Raw genomic sequence first — 23,199 nt, 5'->3', positions numbered from 1 at the left:
CGTTTTCTTTCTCTCTCTCTCTCTCTCAAAAATAAATAAACTTTAAAAATAAATAATAAAAAAGAGGTTGGTCTCTAGAGCCCAGCTGCCTGGGCTCAAATCCTGGCTCTACAACTACTAGCTAATTGAACTGGCACAAGTCATTACATTTCTCTGTACACCAGTGTCCTCATCTCTAAAGTAGAGATGACGGGGTGCCTGCGTGGCTCAATCGGTTAAGCATCTGGAGTCTTGATTTTGGCTCAGGTCATGATCTCAAGGTTTCCGGTTGAAGCCCCATGACAGTGCAGAACCTGCTTACAATTTTCTCTCTCCCACTCTTTGCCCCTCCCTGCACATGTGCACACATGCATGTGCATGCACACACACACACACACACACTCTCTAAGTAAGTAAACAAAAGGCTTGTTTTTAGTAACAGCAACAGCTACCTTTCAACACCACACTTCTCTCTTCCCATTACTGAATCACAGAATAATATATAGAATACTTTAATAAGTACTCATGAAATACTTGTGGAATGAATGAATGAACGAACCTCCCTTGACCAAGCATCACTTGGCAAGAAAGTTCAAAAGTTTATGCTTTCAGGCACCAGAACAACTTTATCTTCAGTATTTTGGTTGGAAAATTCTTTTTAGCTTTAATTAAATCACTGCCTTCCGGGCACCTGGCTAGCTCAGTCAGTGGATGGTGGGACTCTTGATCTCAGGGTTAGAAGTTCGAGCTCCACATTGGGTATGGAGATTAATCAAAAATAAAATCTTTAAATCTCTGCCTTCATAAATAGTTTTCTCAATTTAAATGCCTTCTTGATGACTCAGGGTCACTTTTATGGACATTAATTGTTACTAATGCCTTTAGAGCTCTCAAGATTTCAAGTACTGTTTTCGTAATAATAAATACCAAATATACACTGGTATCTGACATGTAACACTAGGAATTTATTTCCAAATACCTGCAAAACGATTATCTTAACTACATTTTGCTACCTAAAAGCTCAATCACTTCACACTCAATGTATCTCAAACTTAAGTCATCATCAACACCTCACAAGTATCTTACCAAAGCTAGTGGATCCACTATCACAAACTTGAAACCTTAGAGTCATTTCCTTTAGTATCCATAGTCAAGCAACTACTAAGCCCTACTTTACCTTTTCTCAATATCTGCCAAATACCACTCTAGGTCAAGTTTATTTTACCACAGGCTTTGATGACCTCAATAGACTTCCAATACCTTATCAACTACACTCGATCCTGCAAACTAACCCCTTTAATTCCCCGTCCAAAAAATTTTGGTGTCCCCTAAATCCATCTCTCAATCCCAGAATAAAATTCAAATCTTTTCAGATGACTCTTAGAGGGAAAAAAAAAAAAAAAAACTAGCCTCTACTCACCATCTACTAAAAATCTCATTTGAGGAAGAGGACAGCATGTGACAACTTCTTTCTGTATTTCAACTCACAATCAGTAGAGGAAGTAACTGAGAAAACTGCTGCTCTGACTTACAAAAAAAAACAAAAAAGATCAGCAGAAATAATGGAAACTCGACAGGAAGCAACGATGTTAAGAATTTAAGATCAACAATAAAGGCATGCCCTGTAGTCTATCATTCAGAAAGGCAAAAATCTCACAATTCCTCATAATATATGGCTCTGAAAGTCAGAATGACTCAAGAGACTTTGGAGGTTCCTGGCTATGCAACTGTAAATATAACTTATGAGGGAAAAAATGTTGGTTAGTATAATGGGCTGGATAGTATCCCATCAAAATCCATGTTTACACAGAATCTCAGAATGCCATCTTATTTAGAGAAAGGATGTTTGCAGATCTAATCTCTTTAAGATAAGGTCATACTAGACTAAGGAGAGTACACACAAAACACCCAGAGAGAAGAAGGGCATGTGAAGACAGAGACAGAGACTAGAGTATTGTAGCTTCAAGTCTAAGAACACCAAAGATCAGTAGAAGCAACCAGAAGTTAGGAAGAAACAAGAAAGGATCTTCCCCTAGAGCCTTCATAAGGAGCATGGCCCTGCCAACCCCCTGATTTCAGACTAAATGTATATGCAAAACAGAGTTGCAAAACATGTGAAACACAAAACTAACAGAACTAAAAGGAGAAATGGACAAATTCACCATTACGGTTGGAAATTTCAACACCCTTCTCATAAGAATTGGTAGAACTAGACAGAAAATTAGCAAAGATCTACAAGAACTCAACACCAACATTAATGAGAATAAAATCTAACTGACATATGTAGAACACCCCATTTAACAATAGTGGAATATGTTCAAGTGCCACGGAATACATACTAAGACAGACAGTGTCCTGGCCATAAAACAAACTTTACAATAAAAGTATAAGGACTGAAATTATAGTGTGTTCTCCTACCATCATGGAGTCAAACTAGAAGGCAGTAACAGGATGATAAAAGGAAAATCTCTTCCCAGTATTTATTGGGCAGCTAAACAACACTCTTTTAAATAACCCATGGGTCAAATAAGAATTCTCAAGGAGGGGCACCTCAGTGGCTCAGTTGGTTAAGTGACCTGATTTTGCCTCAGCTCATGATCTCATGGTTCATGGATTCAAGCCCCACATCAGGCTTCATACTGACAGAGTGGAATATGCTTGGGATTCTCTCTCTCTCTCTCTCTCTCTCTCTCTCTCTCTCTCTCTCTGCCCCACCCCAACTTGGTCTCTCTCTCTCTCTCTCTCAAATAAATAAACTTTAAAAAAAGAATTCTCAAGGAAAATTTAAAAATATAGTGAAATGAACAACAAAAAAAAATACTACTTATCAGAATGCCAAAGCAGTGCTGAGAGGAAAATTTAAAGCACTAAATGCATATGTTAGAAAATAAGAAAAGTTACAAAACTCTAAGCTCCTATTTAATGAAACCAGAACACCCCCCAAAAAAGGCAGTAAGGAAGGAAAATAAAAATAAGGGCAGAAATTAATGAAAATGAAAACAAAACAAAGAGATCAATGAAACAAAGAGCTCATTCTTTTTTTTTTTTTTTTTAATTTTTTTTTCAACGTTTTTTATTTATTTTTGGGACAGAGAGAGACAGAGCATGAACGGGGCAGGGGCAGAGTGAGAGGGAGACACAGAATCGGAAACAGGCTCCAGGCTCCGAGCCATCAGCCCGGAGCCTGACGCGGGGCTCGAACTCACGGACCGCGAGATTGTGACCTGGCTGAAGTCGGACGCTTAACTGACTGCGCCACCCAGGCGCCCCTAATTTTTTTTTTTAACGTTTATTTATTTTTGAGACACAGAGAGATAGAGCATGATCGGGGGATGGTCAGAGAGACAGGGTGACACAGAATCTGAAACAGGCTCCAGATTCTGAGCTGTCAGCACAGAGCCTGACGCGGGGCTCGAACCCACGAACTGTAAGATCATGACCTGAGCTGAAGTCGGACGCTTAGCCAACTGAACCACCCAGGCGCCCCAAAGAGCTCATTCTTTGACAATATCAATGAAATTAACAAACTTCTAGCAAGAATGAAAAGAAAAAAAGAAGAAAGGCACTAATTACCATGTTGATAGCATGTACCCTCTTAAAATGTGTTGAGAAGGATACTTTATATCTGGGGTACCCTTCCCAAAAACCCATAACTCTGGTATAACCATGAGAAAAGTAGCAGACAAATAAATCCCAATCGAGGGAAAATTCTACAAATTGTCTGACCAGTAGTACTCAAAGCTGTCAAAGTCATGAGAAATACTGAGAAAGATGAAGAAAACTGAGAAACTATTCCAGACCAGAAAAGTCTAAGGATTCATGATGACTAAATATAACGTGGTTTTCTGGGTGAGATCTCAAATTTAAAAAAAAAAAATTTTTTTTGGAATGTTTTATTTATTTATTTTTTTTCAGAGAGTGAGAGAGAAACAGAATGCAAGCAGGGGAGGGGCAGAGAGAGAGGAAGACACAGAATCTGAAGCAGGCTCCAGGCTCTGAGCTGTCAGCACAGAGCCCAGTGCAGGGCTTGAACCCACTAACAGCGAGATCATGACCTGAGCTGAAGTTAGAAGCTCAATTGGCTGAGCCACCCAAGTGCCTCTCTGGGTGAGATCTTAGAACACAAATGGGACATAAGCAGAAAAATCAGTTAAATCTTAAAAAATCTAGAGTTTAACTGATTATATCATACCAATGATGGTTTCTTAGTTGTGACAAATATATTCTGGTAATACAAGATGTTAACAATAGGGGAAACTGGTTGTGATGTATATGAGAACTTTGTACTACATGTACAACTTTTCTGTAAATCTTAGGACTATTCCAAAATTAAAAATGTATTCAAAAAGTAAGTAATTGAATAAATTACTGTTTTCAGAGTACAAAAAAAAAAAAACAGGAAAAGATGAGCTCATTAACAGAGGCTAATACTTTAATGTTAACAAAAATTCAGAGAATAAAGAACTCCTAATTCCTTCTTTGTCTCTGGTCTTCTATTTCAAGAATTTAGCTTGCACAAAATTGAAAATAAAGCAAAAATTTTCTACAATGAATAAGTGTTACTTTTTAACATTAAAAAATTAATAAAAATAGAAGGCTTAAGAAAAAAATGTACATTGGTGCAGGGAGGGTAGAAGACCAGGATAAGTTAAGAAATTTCAAGAATGTATCTAAATGCTCTAAATAAAATTATATTTTCTGGAAAAGTAATGTCCAGGTTAGTGGGAAATTTTTCAAATGAGACCAATGAACTACTCAAGATATTCTCTGAAAAATCAGAGGAAATGACACAGCCAAAATACTAGCAAGAGGTAAATATTCCAATTTTCAGAAAGGAAAAAAAGGCAGATTAAAGAGCTGGATGTCTATTTAGTGCAATGGTTTAGTCACCAACAGACATCAGGGTACATACATTAACCTATTTATACATTAAAACAATCATCTCACACAAATTTGACTTCCTTTTTGACTGCAGAATATTTGGCAGACAGGGTATAATTTATTTCAGCCAAGTACATGACAAGCTGCCTCATGGAAATCCCAGGGACAAGCTATAGAAACATTTAAGACAATAAAAATGGAAAAAGATTTCACATGTACACTACTAGCCTCTTTTTCAGTCCTATCCTGTTCAACATTTTTTTTTATAACTGCCTCAGATAAAGATGTGGAAACAACATTCATCAAACAGATTGGTGACGTAAGTCATAAAGCAGTAACACAAAAAACAGATCTGGATTCGAAGCGATACTGAAAGACTGACTCTAGAAGGTGAAAATGTAAAGTGAAAATAGGCCTACATTTGGGCCATAACTCAAATGCACAAATATAGGACGGCTTACTGGCAAGAAGAGACTTTTGGATATTTAATTCAGAGTCAGCTCAGTATGAGTCCATTACATACAAAGAACCTGGCATGCCTGCCCAAAACAAAATAGAATCTAATGAGACGGGTCATAATACTGCTACACAATGCCCAGCATATAGACAAACTGAAAACTGCTAAGAAGAGTAACCAGGGTCAAATATAAAACAGAGTTAGTTTATTGGTGGAGGGGGAGCAGGTTTGGCCTGAAGAAAAAAGTTTCATAGGTTATAAGACAGTTGTCTTCAAATATCTGAAGTGATCTCATATGTAAAGAATATTAGACTTATTCTAAATGGAACCAGGGCTAACAAGCAGAATTTAAGGAATACAAATTTAATTTCAGTATAGTAGTAAGGGTGTCATGAGCTGCATTTAGAGTTGAGACTCCCCCCTACCTAGGATGCCAGATGACAAATTGGCAGGAATGTGGTCAAGGATAAGAATGAAGCATCAGGTTAGACTAGTGACCTATAAAGTATCTCCCAATTCCATGATTTGAAGATGCTACTTCCTCGATGCCAAACCTCTGGCTCCAGTCCAAGTGGTTTTTTCATCGCTCCTGGAAGAAGTCTTACTTATACATGTACTTTCCTGTATGCATACTTTCAGGCCAGTCTCTCACTCAGGACAAGGCAAAGGATTTGTCTTTCTAAACTTTATCCACCTACTAAAAACAAACCTAAATACTGTAATAAAGACTTCTATGCCTACCCTAATCTGATCTCTCTCTCTTCCGGATTATGAAATATTTCTAGTGCCATCTGTTTGGCAATAAATTACATACCACCCTCAGACACCGCTTCTGTCTTAAACTGTTATTTAATCTTTTATTAATAATTTCTCTCCTCAGCTAAATTAAAAGCTTCTTAAAGCCACACACAGAAAGTTATACTTTATATTCTCCATACTTTGAAGGACACATAGCAGATACTCAAAAATACTTTGGTTTTCAACACTGGAAACATTTTCATTAGAAAAGTGTTTTATAAAAGGCATGTTTTCATAGGTAGATGGAAAATTCACTATTCAAATCTGAACAGTAACTAATATACATGACTTCTGGTTCAGAATTACCAGAATAAGATACTGCCACTCACTGATAACATATTCTAACCACAGAATTTTTCAAAATGGTCAATAATGCTCAGAAAAGTTCAAATTTTCCAGCCTAAACAAAGAGATTGCTAAAGCTGCCTTAGAGCAAGAAAAGATTAAGAGAACCAAACTATAGAGTGAAAAACGTCAAGCAGAAATCATGGTAACTCAGGAAAAAAGTCATTTATTTATTTAAATGTAAAAATGTATTGATGTGTGATACTGAGGCATATACCCTGGAATACAAATTAAGAACATGTAAATTTGTGGGGCACCTGGGTGGCTCAGTCGGTTAAGTGTCAGACTCGGTTTCTGGCTCAGGTCACGATCTCGAGGTTCATGAGTTCAAGCCCTGCGTGAGGATCCATGCTGATGGTGAAGAGCCTGCTGGGATCCTCTTTCTCTCCCTCTCTCTCTGTCCCTCCCCTGCTCATGCTCTCTCCCTCCCAAATAAAGTTTTAAAAATTAAAAGAAAAAAAAAACCACATAAATCTGTCACATAGAGCCTAGAACATGTGCTCACCCCCCAAACTAACAAATAAAAGTCCTAGACAAAGTAAAAAGAGAATTCCTTATCAGCCTAGGTATTTTAACGAAGATTAGGAAATACTCACTGAAGATTCAGGATCTGATAATTCATCCAATAATTTCCTTGCATCCACCACTGCTTGATAGAGTCTCAAATTTTTGCCATCAGAAGCAACAAAGCAAGCACTTGCAGAATTGCAATACGTGCCTAAAGAAAGTAAATGCTCTGCATTATATTATGTGGTTTATTTTTATTTTTGGCTGAAGTAGGAGAAACTTATATTCACACTTTTCTTTTTAGGCAGAACCATAGTCCAGAATCATAATTAAACAGATAAAATTAATGGATATAAAATTATTAATAAAAGAATTCAATAGAAAATAGGTGATGAGGGGGGAAAAAATTAAAAACAAATTTTTGAACAAACTTCTGGAAATTCTAAACATAAGTCTAAAAATCCTTCTACTAATGACAAATGTAAATCATTTTATGTATTAAAAAAAAGTTTAAAAGCTCTTATTAATTTCACAATTAAAATGAACACTTACCAAGACAATAGCTGGGAATAAGAGTCGGAAGCCAAGCAACATTAGAGAAGGCTGATGTATGTAAAGAGTTAATTCGAGCCAATTCTGATACTCCTCCAGTGTAGGACAAAGGTCCTATTGGGTCTACACGCCACAGAATAAGTTCACTATATATTGCATTTGGGTCATGAAATGTACGCGTCGCTGCATTTCTAAGAGGTTGTTTTGAGGAACCTTTTATATGTCTTATGGGATCCATTAGTCTACTTAACTTATTGTCTGAGTCCCACTGACAGTCCAACTCAGGAGTCAGCAGAGCATTATGATGTGAAGATGTCAGTAACAACGGCAAAACTGAATGACATGCCAAGTCATTGAGGTGAAATCGATGGCCACAGTATCTAAATTTGTGAGATACAGTCAGAACAGTGGTAAAGGCAGACTTATCTGCAAAAGTGACTGCCCACTGATTTAAAGAACCATCTATGTGTTTAGAGACCATCATTACTGTGGGAGCTAAAATATTCATATTTGTACTGTGTGATCTAGAGTATGTTTGTGATCCATGAGGACTGCCTACAGCCATCATCTCGTGGTGTAACAGGGTGTGGGGAGGATCTTTTGTAGCATTTATACAGGCATACATCATGATATTTTTACTAAGAGAGCTTGCATCACCAGACGGAAATGCTACAGGAATCCGAGAAGAGAAAGAAACCTGAAAAACACAATAATATGATTCAATGTAAGTAGTTTTACGCCTCTCAAAAAGTCTTCCAAAAATACTTCTATTTTCAAAATGTCAAATCTCAGTTTCCTAGCAAAAACTATCATTTTCAACCTCTTTATGGTCTAATGCCTTGCCTCTATTTATGTAATATCATATCTCTATTCACAGCCTAAGAGAAGCCTGAAGAAAAAAGTTCAAGTGCCTTGCTTGTACAGCTGAATGACCACAACCACAACTCTAAATAGAAATGAAGTTCAGGAAGATAACGGAAAAAGGTAGCTAGATTTAGTTAATAAAACTGGGGGGAGGGGCGCTCATCCTGAGTCACGTTTTTAGGGTAGTTTCTTAAGTTTATTCAAAACATTGTGAATTCCTAGGGGGGAAAAAACCCCAACACATATATATTCAAATAGTCCATATGACATTTCAAAGCCCAATTCACTTTACTTTGAATTAACCAGGTTTATTAAATTTGTGGTCATTGATCCCCCCCTTGGTGACAAGAACAAGTATTCTCTTCTCAGTTGCTTCTCAAAACAAATCTTTTGAGTATTTCTGAAAAGATGGTTCATCTGAATAGTATCTTTATTTTTAAGAAATGTAATAATTGCTTCATCAGTAAAATATACCTGGACTTGTCTAAATATTCCAGGATTATATTCATCCAAATACTTTACATGCCACACTAGGAAGGTACCATCTACAGGGTGTATAGTAAAAAGCATGTCAGGATTCTTATTCCATTCAGTTAGCAGCATTTCAATCTTCCGATCAAGCAGGACCGTGGGCAGTGGCATTGGTACACTGGGTCGTGAAAAGGTTCTAGGACTTCCCTCTCTTTCTCCATCTTCATGTTCTGATGATCCTGTACCTGCCTCAGATTCTCTATCCAGGGATAATTCTGAATCAGAAAATAAATTTATCAGAACACACTAATTTATCAGCATATACTAATAATACTATAAAAATTCATCTACATACTCGACTATGTATGCTGTGTATAACATAGCATACTATCTTTAGAAACTATGAATTCTTTTTCCAATTTATGACTGGGGGAGGCAGGGGTAGAAAAAACAAAGAGGGGAAAACATTTTCTAGTCTTAACTGAAATTTACTATTATTTCTTACTTCTAAAGAAATCAAATTTTCATTCATACTATCATTATTACCATTAGCAAAACATGTTCCCCAAAAAAGAAAATGGCTTCCAACGGTTTACATTACTCAAAGCAATGTATGTATAACAAAGCATACAGAGCTAGATAGCAGATAGTCAGTAAATATTAATGGAATGAACAGAAAAGTAAAAAAAGAAGAGCAGGAAGGAAGGATTATAAGCTAAAAGTGGTATCACACAAAGCTGTTAACTTGCCAAAAAGAAAAATCTGAAGATGGAATACTAACCATGGTCTAGTTTCATATGCAAACCCCTCTCTCTTTCCTCCTGTGAACGTTCCTCATCTTCTCTATCTCCTTCGTCACTTTCATGATCTACCTGCTTCTCAGAAAGTTTTCGTAATTGCTGCATAAATATTTCAGTAGATGATGTAAAATGAAACTCCTTGTTGTTTAACCAATGAACCACAAAGCCCCCATTTCCATCATCAATGTTAAATACAGTGCCAACCAAGACATTTGGAATATCTGTGGGGAAAAAAGGTAGGATTTCAACATGAATTTTTAATGTCTGTAAAAAGATTACCAAGTACTAATAAAGACTATTCTATACTTATACAGAAAAGGTGCTAAACAAGTCAACTCTAGTAGGATTTGTAAAAACTTTAATTGAATTTAATGGTAAATGTAAATGCTAAGAATTAATGGGATAGACTTAAATTACTAACAGAATTAAATTACTAACTTAAAAATCAAATATACCAAATGCATAAACCTTTATTAAATCCTGCTTTCAGGATGGAGGAACAAAAAAATAAAACAGAAAAGCAGCCATAAAAGACATTTCTGAAATAACTGAGAATTTAAATTTATTTATTTAATGTTTATTTATTTATTTTGAGAGAAAAATAGAGCTCACATGTGAGTGGGATAACAGCAGGGGGGGGGGGAGAGAGAGAGAGAGAGAGAGAGAGAGAATCCCAAGCAGGCTCCACACTGTCAGCATAGAGCCCGATGTGGGACTCAAACTAACAAACCATGAGATCATGACATGGGCCAAAATCAACGGTGGGACGCTTAACCAACTGAGCCACCCAGAAAACCCTAAAGAAATTTAAATTTAAATATGAACTGGGTATTAAAGATTATGGAATTACTTCTAATTTTCTTAGGCATAGTAATGACATTGTAATCACGTGAGAGAATTTCCTTATTATTAGGAGATACCTTCTGAAGTATGTGAGAGTGATGTGCCATAATTTACTTCAAAAAGATTAAGGAAAAATTTCACTCAATATGTCACCCTCCTCCAACATATATATACTGAGAGAATAAAGCAACTGGGGCAAAATGTTAGCTGTTATTGTTCTATGTAGAATACATGAGTATTCACTGTACTATTCTTCCAACGTTTCTAAATGTTTGAAACTAAAAAGTTGGAAGAATATAATGCTGAAGAAAAAAGGAAGACAAGCAAATTTCTAAGTACAGCAGGCTTCCTCTATTTGGAGTAACTGAAGTTCACAATATAGATTAGTTCATGGAAAATAGTATAATTTAAAAAATTAATCTCCTTAATCCCAATTCATATTGCAAATAATTGATTCTATAAAAAGCAAAACAAACAACGACAAAAAAACCCCACAAAACACTGTCCCCTGTAAAGACATGAAAGTCTAAAAATCCACAGGGTGGGGCACCTGGGTGGCTCAGTGGGTCGAGCGTCGAACTCTTGATTTCAGCTAAGGTCATTATCCCAGGGTCATGATCCCCAGGGTGGTGGGATCCAGCCCCACGTCAGGCTCCATGCTGAACATGGAGCCTGCTTAAGATTTACTCTCTCTCAGGACGCCTGGGTGGCTCAGTCAGTTAAGCATCCGACTTGAGTTCAGACCATGATCTCTCAGTTCCTGAGTTTGAGCCTTCCATCAGGCTCTGTGCTGACAGCTCAGAGCCTGGATCCTGCTTCAGATTCTGTGTCTGTGTCTCTCTGTGCCCCTCTCCTGCTTACACTCTCTCTCAAAAATAAATAAACGTTAAAAAAAAATTTTTTTTAAGATTCACTCTCTTCCTCTGCCCTTCTCCCCCACCATGCTGTAAGAAAATTAAATTAAATTTAAATTTAAAAATAAAAATAAAAGTAAAAATGCACAGGATATTCTGGTAGAGTCCTGTTAATAAATACCAATGTTAAATAAAGTTCCAGGTTGTTCTATTTTTCTAATTCCTGGATGACAGTCCTGGTCTTCTGATAAAAATGAAATAAATCATATAAAACAGGACTTGTACATTTAGAATACTATAAAACAACACATCCCCTATGTACCTATGTAGTTTTCTTGCTAAAAATGTTTCACCTAAACCTTAACATAAATATTCAGACTGCAAGATGCTATGAAAGATAACAGAGATAACTTCTTTGTGACAGAAGAGATGTTTTTTGACAACTGAGAGGAACTATAGAATAGAGTTTAAAAGAAATGACAATCAAATGCATAAAATAATCTGTACCTTAATATGAACTATATATTAAATATAATCTTATCCGTTAATAACAGTATTGTAGTAATGGAGAAAAATCTTTCTATTAGAAGCCACATTTTTTTTGCAAATAAAAATGTCTATATATTTAAAATAAACAATTAGGAAAAAAAACCAAAAACCAAAAAACACTGCCACCTATTGCAAGCTATTGTGCTCTATTAGAAAACACATTTGAAACATTTAGGTAATGTCATAAAATATTTAGGGGATAAAGAATAACGACAGTGACAACTTTACTTTCAAATGGCTCAGCCAAAAATTAGGGAAGAGGAAGCAAAGATATACATCCATAGCAGAAGGGGAGAGTAAAAGCATACAAGATATTAATGGGGTATATGGGTATTCACTGAACTATGCTTTCAGCCTTAACATAAATTCAAAAAGTTTCCCGAAGGGCGCCTGGGTGGCTCAGTTAGTTGAGCATCTGACCTTGATTTCAGCTTAGGTCATGATCTGAAGGTTTGTGGGATCGAGCCCCAGGTTGGGCTTTGCACTGAAAGCATGGAGCTGGCTTGGGATTCTCTCTCTCCCCATCTCTCTCTGTCCCTCACTTGCTCCCACTAGCGATCTCTCTCAAAATAAATACACTTAAAAAAAAAAGTATCATGAAGAAAGGTGAAAAAGGGGAAGAGTCCTACAATACAAAATTATTTGCATTTAGTAATCAATTTGGCGAAACTAAGTGTTATATTTACATACAGTACCTGTAAATGCATGGTGTTAAATACTTTAACAAAATGATTTTTAAAAGAGTATGTACTAAGTAAAAATGGATAAAACTAGATAAAAGGTGAAGAGTATTTAATAAAGATGCTGAAAGACAAGGTCCAAGGGCTACAAGAACATATCCAGTACCTATACTCAAATAATGTGAGAGAATACCTACTCACAAGGAACAATTCTGTGATCCTATTCCATTTGATTAGGGTAGTATATACAGTTAAAAAGTCATCCTTTCTAATGTGTGTTGAATTTACTGCATACCATCACTAATTGCCTTCTATTTGAAGTCAGATCTTCATCACAGTCAATGATTCAAAAAAATTTTTTTTAATGTTTATTTTTGAGAGAGAGAGAGAGAGAGACAGAGTGCGAGTGGGGGACAGTCAGACAGAGAGGGAGATGCAGAATCCAAAGTGGGCTCCAGGCTCCAAGCTGTCAGCACAGAGCCCGACGCAGGGCTTGAACTCACAAACAGTGAGATCAGACCTGAGCTGAAGTCGGCCGCTTAACCAACTGAGCCACCCAGGTGCCCCTACAGTCAATAATTCAAGATAAGTTTCCTTTAAAAAGGTTAAAAATTTACAAATATCTAAAACCAGTAACATTCTGAAAATAAGTTAATATTATAAAGATGATCTTAGAATACAATTAAGATGTGAGATCAGTAAGCAAAATAATGTTTAACCAGCTAGCAAAACACTATCCAAGAGAAATAATGCAAACCACAAATGCAAGTCACATAGGTAATTTTTATTTTAGTAACTGCATTATAAAAGGTAAAAGAAATAAACAATTTTAATATTTTATTTCACCCAATATACATAAAATATTATCATCTCAACAGGTAATCAATATGAAATAAAGATTTTACATTCTTTTATTGTACTAAGTCTTAGAAATCCAGTATGTATTTTACAGCATAACTCTAAATATGGGCTAGCCATAATTCAAGTGCTTACTACAGAGCTACACATGGCTAGTGGCTACTATACTGGACAGCACATATGCAGAGCCACTGTTACAATGTAGGGGGGAGGGTCCTAAAGATTACCTTTTTTGGAACTGTGTTTACTAAATATCATGTCTATACAACCAGACATTTAAACTCCTCTAGGGCGCCTGGGTGGTTCAGGCAGTTAAACGTTAAGTGTCTGACTTCCATGATCTTACTGCCCATGGGTTCGAGGCCCGTGTCTTGCTCTGTGCTGACAGCTCAGAGCCTGGAGCCTCAGATTCTGTGTATTCCTCTCTCTCTCTGCCCCTCCCCTGTTCACGCTCTGTCTCTCTCTCTCAAAAATAAACATAAAAAAAGAACTTTTAAAAAATAAATTCTGCACTCGGAAGCAATATATCGATTTCCATTCCAATAAAATATGTCTGTAACTTTATACAAATGTAGTTAGTTCTACCAGCAATGTAATATGAAATTATCTATGGGCCTTCTCATATGATTTTCATGCACAAAGAAAATAATGCCCTTAAATAGAAGTTTTCAAACATGCTTTGGCCAACACAACTTGCCTCAAAAACACTTCTCAACCTCATAGCAGGAAATGGGCAAAAAGAAAATACCGAGGTTAGAAGAAAAAATATCTTTCCTTAGTGTAGGAGAAGGAAGTCTATGGGAGCAGAAAACAAGATATGCTGAAATATAAAGAAAACTATGTAAAAAATATATTTAGATTAAGTTACAAAGAAGAGTTGACAAGATTAATAGTGAAAATATAAAAAGCAGGGAAATCACTCCAATTACACTGCTACCACTTGTGCTCCCAGGTTCAACTAAAGCTCTAATTTATGTAGAACCCTTGCTATATACTAGACAAACAGAGGTGTCCCAAAAATACTTATTTGAAGTTGTTTCCTAAGAATCACTTAGTCTCAATTTAAGAAATGGCACTTTATATTATCTTCCTAATGAATTAGGAAGTATTTTTAAAGGAAACACGGAGTATTAACATAAAATACGGGAGTTCTAAAAGTAGTCTCACTTTTCTATTTATTTATCTCATTTCAGCATATTTATAGGAAATAAAGCTTTACTATTACTTACCTGTGGCAGGATTGATGCTTGCTGCAATGTGGAAATGACACAGTGCATTTGCATGGTGGGAAATGTGTCTCTGAACTTCATGTGTTGCCATCTGGTCAGGCATTAATTCTGTGTGAGTTACAAGAACAGAAGACCTCCTCTGTCCTTTTCTTAAATTTTTCAAATGGTGTATTGTCTAAAATAGAAAAATAATTGCTAAATCCAACTCTGAAAAGTCTAATAAATGCTGATCAAAGTATTGTTGATTATTAAGGATTTTATAATTTTCCTCTCTGTAAAATCTGAACACTTTAAAGGAAACTTTAACTTCAACTGAAAAATTCTAATATATTCACCCCAGTTTTTGTAAATTTTATAGTACAAGGCAGAATACAAGAGTACAAGGCAAAAATATTCATTATCTATAGAAATTTCTTTTTTTAAAAATTTTTTTTTTAGTGTTTATTTATTTTTGAGAAAGACAGAGACAGAATGAAAGTGGGTTAGGGGCAGAGAGAGAGGGAGACACAGAATCAGAAGCAGGCTCCAGGCTCTGAGCTGTCAGCACAGAGCCCGATGTGGGGCTCAAACTCACAAACCATGAGATCATGACCCGAGCCAAAGTTGGTCGCTCAACCGACTGAGCCACCCAGGCGCCCCTATCTATAGAAATTTCTATTAAGATCAGGAGTCCCAGGGTGCATGGGTGGCTCAGTTAAGCAGCCGACTAGTGATTTTGGCTAATGTCATGATCTCATGGTTCATGGGACCAAGCCCTGCACCGGGCTCTACAATGACAGCACACAGCCTACTTGGGATTCTCTGTTTCCCTCTCCCTCTTCCCCTCCCTCTGCTAGCACACACGCTCTCTTCTCTCCAAATAAATAAGTAAACATTTTTTAAAGAGAAGAGATTAGGAGTCCCAAGTCTAGGTTTTTCAGGATATCCCACTACTGAGATAAAATTTACTAGTCAAAACAAAACAAAACAAAAAATTCTGAATCTTCCTATCAGGAAGAAAAGTATTTCTCCCTAAAATTCTCACTTACAACTAACTACACAGTTACAGACAAATCATATACAATCCCTATTATAAAGAAAAAAAAAATAGAGTACAAAAATACAGAATAAGGAGAATTTACTTAGGTAGCTGTAGCCAGGAAATAGCTCACAAAAAGTTTTGACCTATGGGATTTGTTTAAATTGAGGTGTATCTATATGATAAAAATTCTCCACTAGCATCCTCAATCATCTGAACTATTTTATTTTACTTTATTTTTTAAAGTTTATTTTTAGGGGCACCTAAGTGGCTCAGTAGGTTAAGCATCAGACTTTGGCTCAGGTGATTATCTCGCAGTTCTTGAGTTCGAACCCCACGTCAGGCTCTGTGCTGACAGCTCAGAGCCTGCTTCAGATTCTGTCTCCCTCTCTCTGCCCCTCCCCCAATCGCACTCTCTCTTTTAAAAATAAATAAAACATTTTAAAAAAATAAAATTTATTTTTATTTATTTTGAGAGAGAGAGTGCAAACCGGGGAGGGGCAGAGAGAGAGACAGATAGACAGAATCCCAAGCAGGCTCCTCCCTGTGCAGAGCCCCAGATGGGGCTCAAACCCATGAACCACAGTATCATGACCTGAACGGAAATCAAGAGTCAGACGCTTAACTGAATAAGCCTCCCAGGTGCCCCTGAACTATTTTAAAAAGAAAAGATCTCTACACCACAACCCCAATTCACAGTACTTCCTTATCCTGTCATTTACCCAAACCCCAATACCATGATTTACAATAATTTCCAATTCTATTCCTTTGTTCCACACAGTTAAACAAAATGTGGTGTCCTCTCAATTCTTTCTGAATTAAAGTAATATATCTGGTCCTTCCTTTCAATTTCCACAACCCTTACCCCTTTTCATATGAAAAACAGTATCAGGTCTATGGTGTGTCCTCTATCTTATTATTTTAAATTATATTAGCAAGCCTGGTTGATTATTTTCTCCTAGGAACAAAATGTATAATTTAAGTATATAAAGAATTATATAGACCTCGCAATTAGGAGTTTCATATGAAAGGATGTCAGAAAGCAAGGGAAGCTTATGGATCAGACAATTAAGCTTTTTCTGTTAAAAACAATTTTTAACTATTAATAACATTACTAAAAGGTTGCAAAAATTTGTCAAATTATTCATTACATATGTTTATATTTTTGCTTTTATTTTATGTAGCAATTAGTAATTCAATTTAACACCTGAAAAGCAATATATAAGGTAACATGGAGGTAGATACAAAGATGTCTCAAAGCACTTAGGTTCCAAAAGTTCATCTGTAATTTAAAGATAAAATGTTACATAGGTATATATAAATGACCACAAACATGCAGTAAATTAAGTACTTTGTCTTGTTAAATTTCAATAAATATTAAAACAAAATACAACTTTAACGGTTCTGACCTTTTAATTTCATTTATGTTTTGAATTTTGGAAGAAAAAAATGTATAAATACTGCCCAATCACAGATAGTATCAGAAGAAGCCTACTTTATATAAAACTTTTAAGAAGCACATCCTCAGTCTATCAAACCCCAGAAAATATTTCTGCTTGCTAAAACAGCAAAGCATTTTGGCTACACAACCATGAAACTGTTCATGTAAATACAAAATGTAAAAACATAATTAGTAATGTAGAGAGATGCTTATAACACATTAAGTATAAAAAAGCAAGTTATAAAACCTTAGTGTATAATATTATCTCAATCTTGTAAATACAAAAAAAAATACACATACACACATAACTGGAGTAACTGGATTAAAATTCCACATTTTCTCTAATTTTAAAATAACACATATTCTTTGTATAGTAAAAAGTCACATGCAAAAAGTAAGAAAATGTTAATAATCGAGGTTTGTTTTAATAAATTTCTGGTAATTTTCAAAAATGTGTTTATCTCATTTTTTTTCCCCGAGTCATAATGGACACAAAGTTTATATTATAAATAATCTAATTTTATAGGAAGCACTTTTATTTCATATATGTTGCATTTAAAAATTAGAAAAATTATTTCACTTTCCTAATATTAAGCCATAAAAATTATAAAGCAATTATACAAAAGTTGACTTGTGTTTAATATCTCACCATCTTTATTCTTAAGAATCAAATAGACATTTTTAATTATAACACAAAAGTAAATTTTAACACAAAAGCAAAATTAAATTTTAACACAAAAGCAAAACATTTTTTAATTACAACTAATTTCAGAGATCTTCATGTGTTTTACTAATCAAAACTGCTTATCCCAATAGATTTTCATATGTGACATGCAAAATGAAAAAATTAAAATTATACTATTCACCTGGACTACATGTTTAAGATCATTACTATTGTATTGGGCTTTTAAGTGGCATAAAATGAGCAGTCTTACAAGCATAAAACAAATTAGTGAGAATTACTTATTATTAATTTCATCATTACATGTACCATGTGCACTATCTTCATTTTAGCTTATAAATTCCCATTAAACTCACATAACTTCAAAATTTATTTACCATTTTAAATAATACAGTACCTCAAGAGCATGCTGAATTCTATCTTTGTGTCTTCCAGCATGAGTGAGGTTGCTGGCAACACTAGAAGTGGTAGTCTCACAAATCTGCTCACCCAAAAGACAATCTTCTGGTAATAAGGTTTCTGCCCAGAGTCGGCAGACACCATCATGGCATGAAGTTAATAACACATTACAGACAGAACCTCTAATGACAAAGAGAAAGAAACAAAATCAGTGCCACTGATTAAATGCTATTAATATTTGGTTCTTCACAAATAAAAATAGCATCAGTGAACCAAGAGTAGTTATTTTTCCAGTAATGGTAATGGATTTACACAGGCTATTTCACAGTCTTACCCAATCCCATTTATTACCTGTTCATACCTGCAAGGTGGAAGGCTGAATATAGGGCTGCAGTTACCATAAAATACAAAGAACCTAGCTATCCCTGACACCGTAACTCAATAAAATCATGTCTTGAACAGCTAGGCTAAATAACAGTATAGTATGCTTCCAATTGCTTAGAAATTACAGTGTATGGAGCAAGAGTGGTCAAAGAGCTTGAAATCATACACAGTACACTGTGAATGTGAACACCATAAAAACTAGGAAACAGTCTTGACAAAGGAAACAGATATTGATGCCCAATTATACACATGCTGCTTGACAACTGAGCTCTGCAGAAATATTAATATCTTCTAAACAAACAAACAGCAAGAGAAAACCTAATCATTGAAAATTACAGAATGACCATATTAAAACATCATTAAATGTAATTAAACTGTATGGCTTATGGGAGTACTTATATCATCTTGTATCATCCTTACCATCTAAAAGATTATAAACAGGTAACAAATGAGCATCTTCAAAATAAAACTTCAAGGATAATACAATTTCAAACTATAAATCAACTTCCATTAAGTTAAAATAACCAAAAATGTTACAGCATCAAGCAGCTAAAGTGACTTAACTGTTCATTATAAAATAACAAAAAATCACTCTCCCTTTAAAAAAAACATGCTTACACAGAATCTGACTCAAAGGAAGTATTTTGCAAATGTTTTCAATAGATGCAAATAAGCAGAATAAACTTTTTATTTAGATTTCAAAAATGTACGAATTCTCTTGGGGCACCTGGGTGACTCAGTCAGTGAAGCATCCAACTTCAAATCAGGTCATGATCTCACAGTTTCAGTTTGAGCCCCGCATTGGGCTCTGTGCTGACTGCTCAGAGCCTGGAGCCTGCTTCAGATTCTGTGTCTCCTGCTCTCTCTGACTTGCCCCTGTTCATGCTCACTCGCTCGCTCTCTCAAAAATAAACATTTTTTTAAAAATGTATGAATTCTCCATTCACTGAACACCTCTATAATGTGTGCTATATTTCCCATCAGGTGTAAACAGTTCACAGATGAAATAACCTTCCTTCAAATATAAATACAGATTTCTAAGCAAGTTGTTTTATAATTATATATATGATACAGGAATCATTTGTATGAGCTGTTCTACAGTTTGTTTAATTTTCTAAATACTTTTCAGAGATGCTGAATAGTGACAAAAATTTATAATATTAAATTCTTTGAGAAGGCTCTGTACATGGCCCTAAGAAAAACCTAGATACTTTATTCACTGTGTATGATACGCTTTCCTACCATGTGTATTACTGACTGTTTACTACCATGTTTTATTTTTCTTCAAAGTGTGCTTTTCTGTTACCTGCAAACATTTCCTTCCTGGAATCTTTTACTACTGCTGCTACCACTAACAATATCAGCTAACACTGCCTAAGCACATACTACGTGCAAACACTTTCAATCAATATTTACATACACTAACACATTGAGTCTCACTACCACTCTCTGAGTTAGGTACTATTACCTACAGAGAAGAAAACTGAGGTATAGAGAGCTTAAGAAATTTAGGCAAAAGCTCACAAAGCAAATAACAACAACAGGATTTGAATTCAGGCAGTTAACACCCAGAGCCTATGCTCTTCAATTTCACCAGTCAGCGCAGTAAAAAGACCTTTGTTTTCATTATTTTTACAAATACATAAGCAAACAAACCAAAGTTATAGGACGCATTTGTCTAACCTGGGCATATACTTGCTAGTCTTACGCCATGAAAAACCTGACACAGCTCGAGGATGTGCCAAATAAACAAAGGAAAACTGGGTAGACGCCTGTCTCCTTTTCACCTCATGATGATCCTGAGGTATAATTGAGGATTTCCAGCCAGTCATAGGATACCACACTTTCAAAAGACAATCATCCTGCAAAAATATATAGGTCAATATAAAATTAATCTGAATATATAAAACTCAAAACATAAGTGATCTGAAGAAACTTTAAAAATGAACCTACCTATAAAAATTAACATGTAACCTTTATATAGTACAAACTCAAATGTAAAATGATTACTCTAAAGAATACTTCTCTTGAAAAATAAATGGGCAGTTTGCTCATTATCAATCTCCTCTGCATAAGGGTGGTTTTCAAATAGAGACTGAAGCCAAATTCCCTCATTTAAATATTCAGGAGTCACAGTAGAGAAGATTCTGAAACCAGATGCCCTTGGATAAGATAAGAAAGGATAAGAACGATGCCATGTCATCAGTCACTGTTATCATCCTTTCCTTTTTGAAGAGATCTGTAAGGGCAAAACCAATCCTTTTCAAATTTTTTTTTCAACGTTTATTTATTTTTGGGACAGAGAGAGACAGAGCATGAATGGGGGAGGGGCAGAGAGAGAGGAAGACACAGAATCGGAAACAGGCTCCAGGCTCTGAGCCATCAGCCCAGAGCCTGACGCAGGGCTCGAACTCACAGACCGTGAGATCGTGACCTGGCTGAAGTCGGACGCTTAACCGACTGCGCCACCCAGGCGCCCCAAAACCAATCCTTTTTAAATATGAACTGCTTTGGGGTGCCTGGGTGGCTCAGTCGGTTGAGCGTCTGACTTCAGCTCAGGTCATGATCTCACAGTCTGTGGGTTCGAGCCCCACATCTGGCTCTGTGCTGACAGCTTGGAGCCTGCTTCAGATTCTGTGTCTCCCTCTCTCTCTGCCCCTCCCCTGCTCATGCTGTCTCTCTCTGTCTCAAAAATAAATAAAAAACATTTTACATACATAAATAAATAAATAAATAAATAAATAAATAAATAAATAAGAACTGCTTCTTAGACTCTAAGTTAGGAATCAGCAAGCTTTCCCTTGGGCCAGACAGTAAGCTTTGCAGACCACACAACCTCTGATACAGATTCTTCTTTTTTTTTTTTTTCTTACAACTCTTTAAAAATGTAAATACCACAATTTTCTGATCCCCACTCTAAACGAAGTGAAGGCATTTAGGAATCACCTCTATGCCCACTTAATAATATATTTACAAGCATAACAATAGGCACTAACTTTACCATTTTACTTAGCTCTAAGAATTTTGTTAAAGGCCCAAATAATTTTCTTATTTAACAGAAACTATTTGCTTTATACTGTTTTATCCTCAATAGTGAATAGAGCCATAAGGGAAATAATAAAATGATATAATTCATGCAAAAATCTCACCCTAAGAAACAATGAAATTATGTATTCCTGGAAAGTGTGTATAGGTCTAAATACTATCACCTGGACTAGACAAACATTTCTGGTTTTTTACCATCTTGGTACTCATTTTCAATTTATACTGCATAATGTAGATTTCTTTTATTTTATTTTATTTTTTTATTTTTATTTATTTTTGAGAGAGAGAGAGAGACAGAGTGTGAGGAGGGGAGGGGCAGAGAAAGAGGGAGACACAGAATCTGAAACAGGCTCCAGGCTCTGAGCTGTCAGCACAGAGCCCAACATGGGGCTCAAAGTCACAAACCGCGAGATCATGACCTGAGCTGAAGGTCACTTAACTGACTTCAGCTCGGACACTTAACTGACTGAGCCACCCAGGCACCCCTGTATATTTCTACTAAGGTATCATTTATTTGAGTATTTGAATGATACAGCAAATCTCATTAAGTGCTTAGTCTGAGACAAGCACTGAACAATGTACTCGTTCGTTGCTCTCCTCCAAGTACTTTTGTCAACTTAGCATCATTTTCACCTGATCAAATGTACTACATAATCTATAGCAGTGGTTTTAGGCCACATACCATAACAAACACAGAGACACCTCAGAGCCCCCTCAGGATTCATAAAGGAAAGGCAGAGCGCCTCCATGAGTAGGTGGCCTTCTAGCCCCTTCTCCCATCCCACCAGCATGCCCTCACTCAAATTGAGCAGCCCCACTGTCATCTATTACTGCCTAAAACTAAAACCACACAAAAGTGAATCAGAAATCATTAACAGAAAGATAGCCAGAAAATTTCCAAATATTTGAAAACTAAACAAAACACTTTTAAATTACAAAGAAATTTTTTAAATATGTTGAACTGAATGAAAAGGATAGCAAAATATCAAAATTTGGGGGATGCAGCTACATTAGTGCTTAAAAGGAAATGTACTGCTTTAAATGCTTGTATCAGAAAAGGAGAAAGGTCCCAAATCAATGGTCTAAGCTTCTACTTGAAGCATCATGTAAAGAAGAACAAAGTGGACCCTGAGTAAATAAATGTAATTGTAAGAAAGAATGGAAATCAATGAAATTAAATACAAAGAAAAGCTAGTGAAATCAATGAACCCAAAGCTACTTTTTGAAAATATCAATAAAACTGATAATAATCTATTTAGAGTGATCAAAAATGTTTAGAGAAAAACACAAATTACCATTATCAATCATGAAAGGAGGGACATGATTACAGATCTTATAAAAACTAAAAGAATAATGAGCAAATACTATGAACAATTTTTCCAAATAAATCCAATAATTTAGTCTAAATGGACAAATTTTTTGAATGACAATTTCAAAAATGGACAAAGAAACAGAAAACCTGACTAGCTCTACAGCTCTGGATCAATTAAAATTGTTTAATTCAAAATTTGGCTGTTCCAGTTTCGAGAAGAATGCTGGTGCAATTTTGATTGGGATTGCATT

At 35.7% G+C, this 23,199-nt stretch overlaps 1 protein-coding gene across 5 annotated transcripts in view; it reads right to left on the bottom strand.

Annotated features, from left to right (window-relative positions):
- Positions 1-23,199, bottom strand: part of DMXL2 (Dmx like 2) — a 151,693-nt gene that overhangs the window by 71,084 nt on the left and 57,410 nt on the right. For all 5 annotated transcript variants that reach the window (XM_011282863.4, XM_019832421.3, XM_019832420.3 and 2 more), the window contains 7 exons: positions 20,275-20,453; positions 18,206-18,389; positions 14,668-14,842; positions 9,636-9,875; positions 8,858-9,129; positions 7,520-8,216; positions 7,057-7,178 (listed from right to left, as the gene is read on the bottom strand). In XM_011282863.4, the coding sequence (XP_011281165.2) occupies positions 7,057-7,178; positions 7,520-8,216; positions 8,858-9,129; positions 9,636-9,875; positions 14,668-14,842; positions 18,206-18,389; positions 20,275-20,453 (1,869 nt within the window). The remainder of the gene's footprint in view (positions 1-7,056; positions 7,179-7,519; positions 8,217-8,857; positions 9,130-9,635; positions 9,876-14,667; positions 14,843-18,205; positions 18,390-20,274; positions 20,454-23,199) is intronic.

This window comes from Felis catus, chromosome B3, assembly GCF_018350175.1.
Source record: "Felis catus isolate Fca126 chromosome B3, F.catus_Fca126_mat1.0, whole genome shotgun sequence".
Lineage (NCBI taxonomy): Eukaryota > Metazoa > Chordata > Mammalia > Carnivora > Felidae > Felis > Felis catus.
Note: the sequence above shows the minus strand (reverse complement) of the source record. Positions and strands in the feature narration are given on the sequence as shown.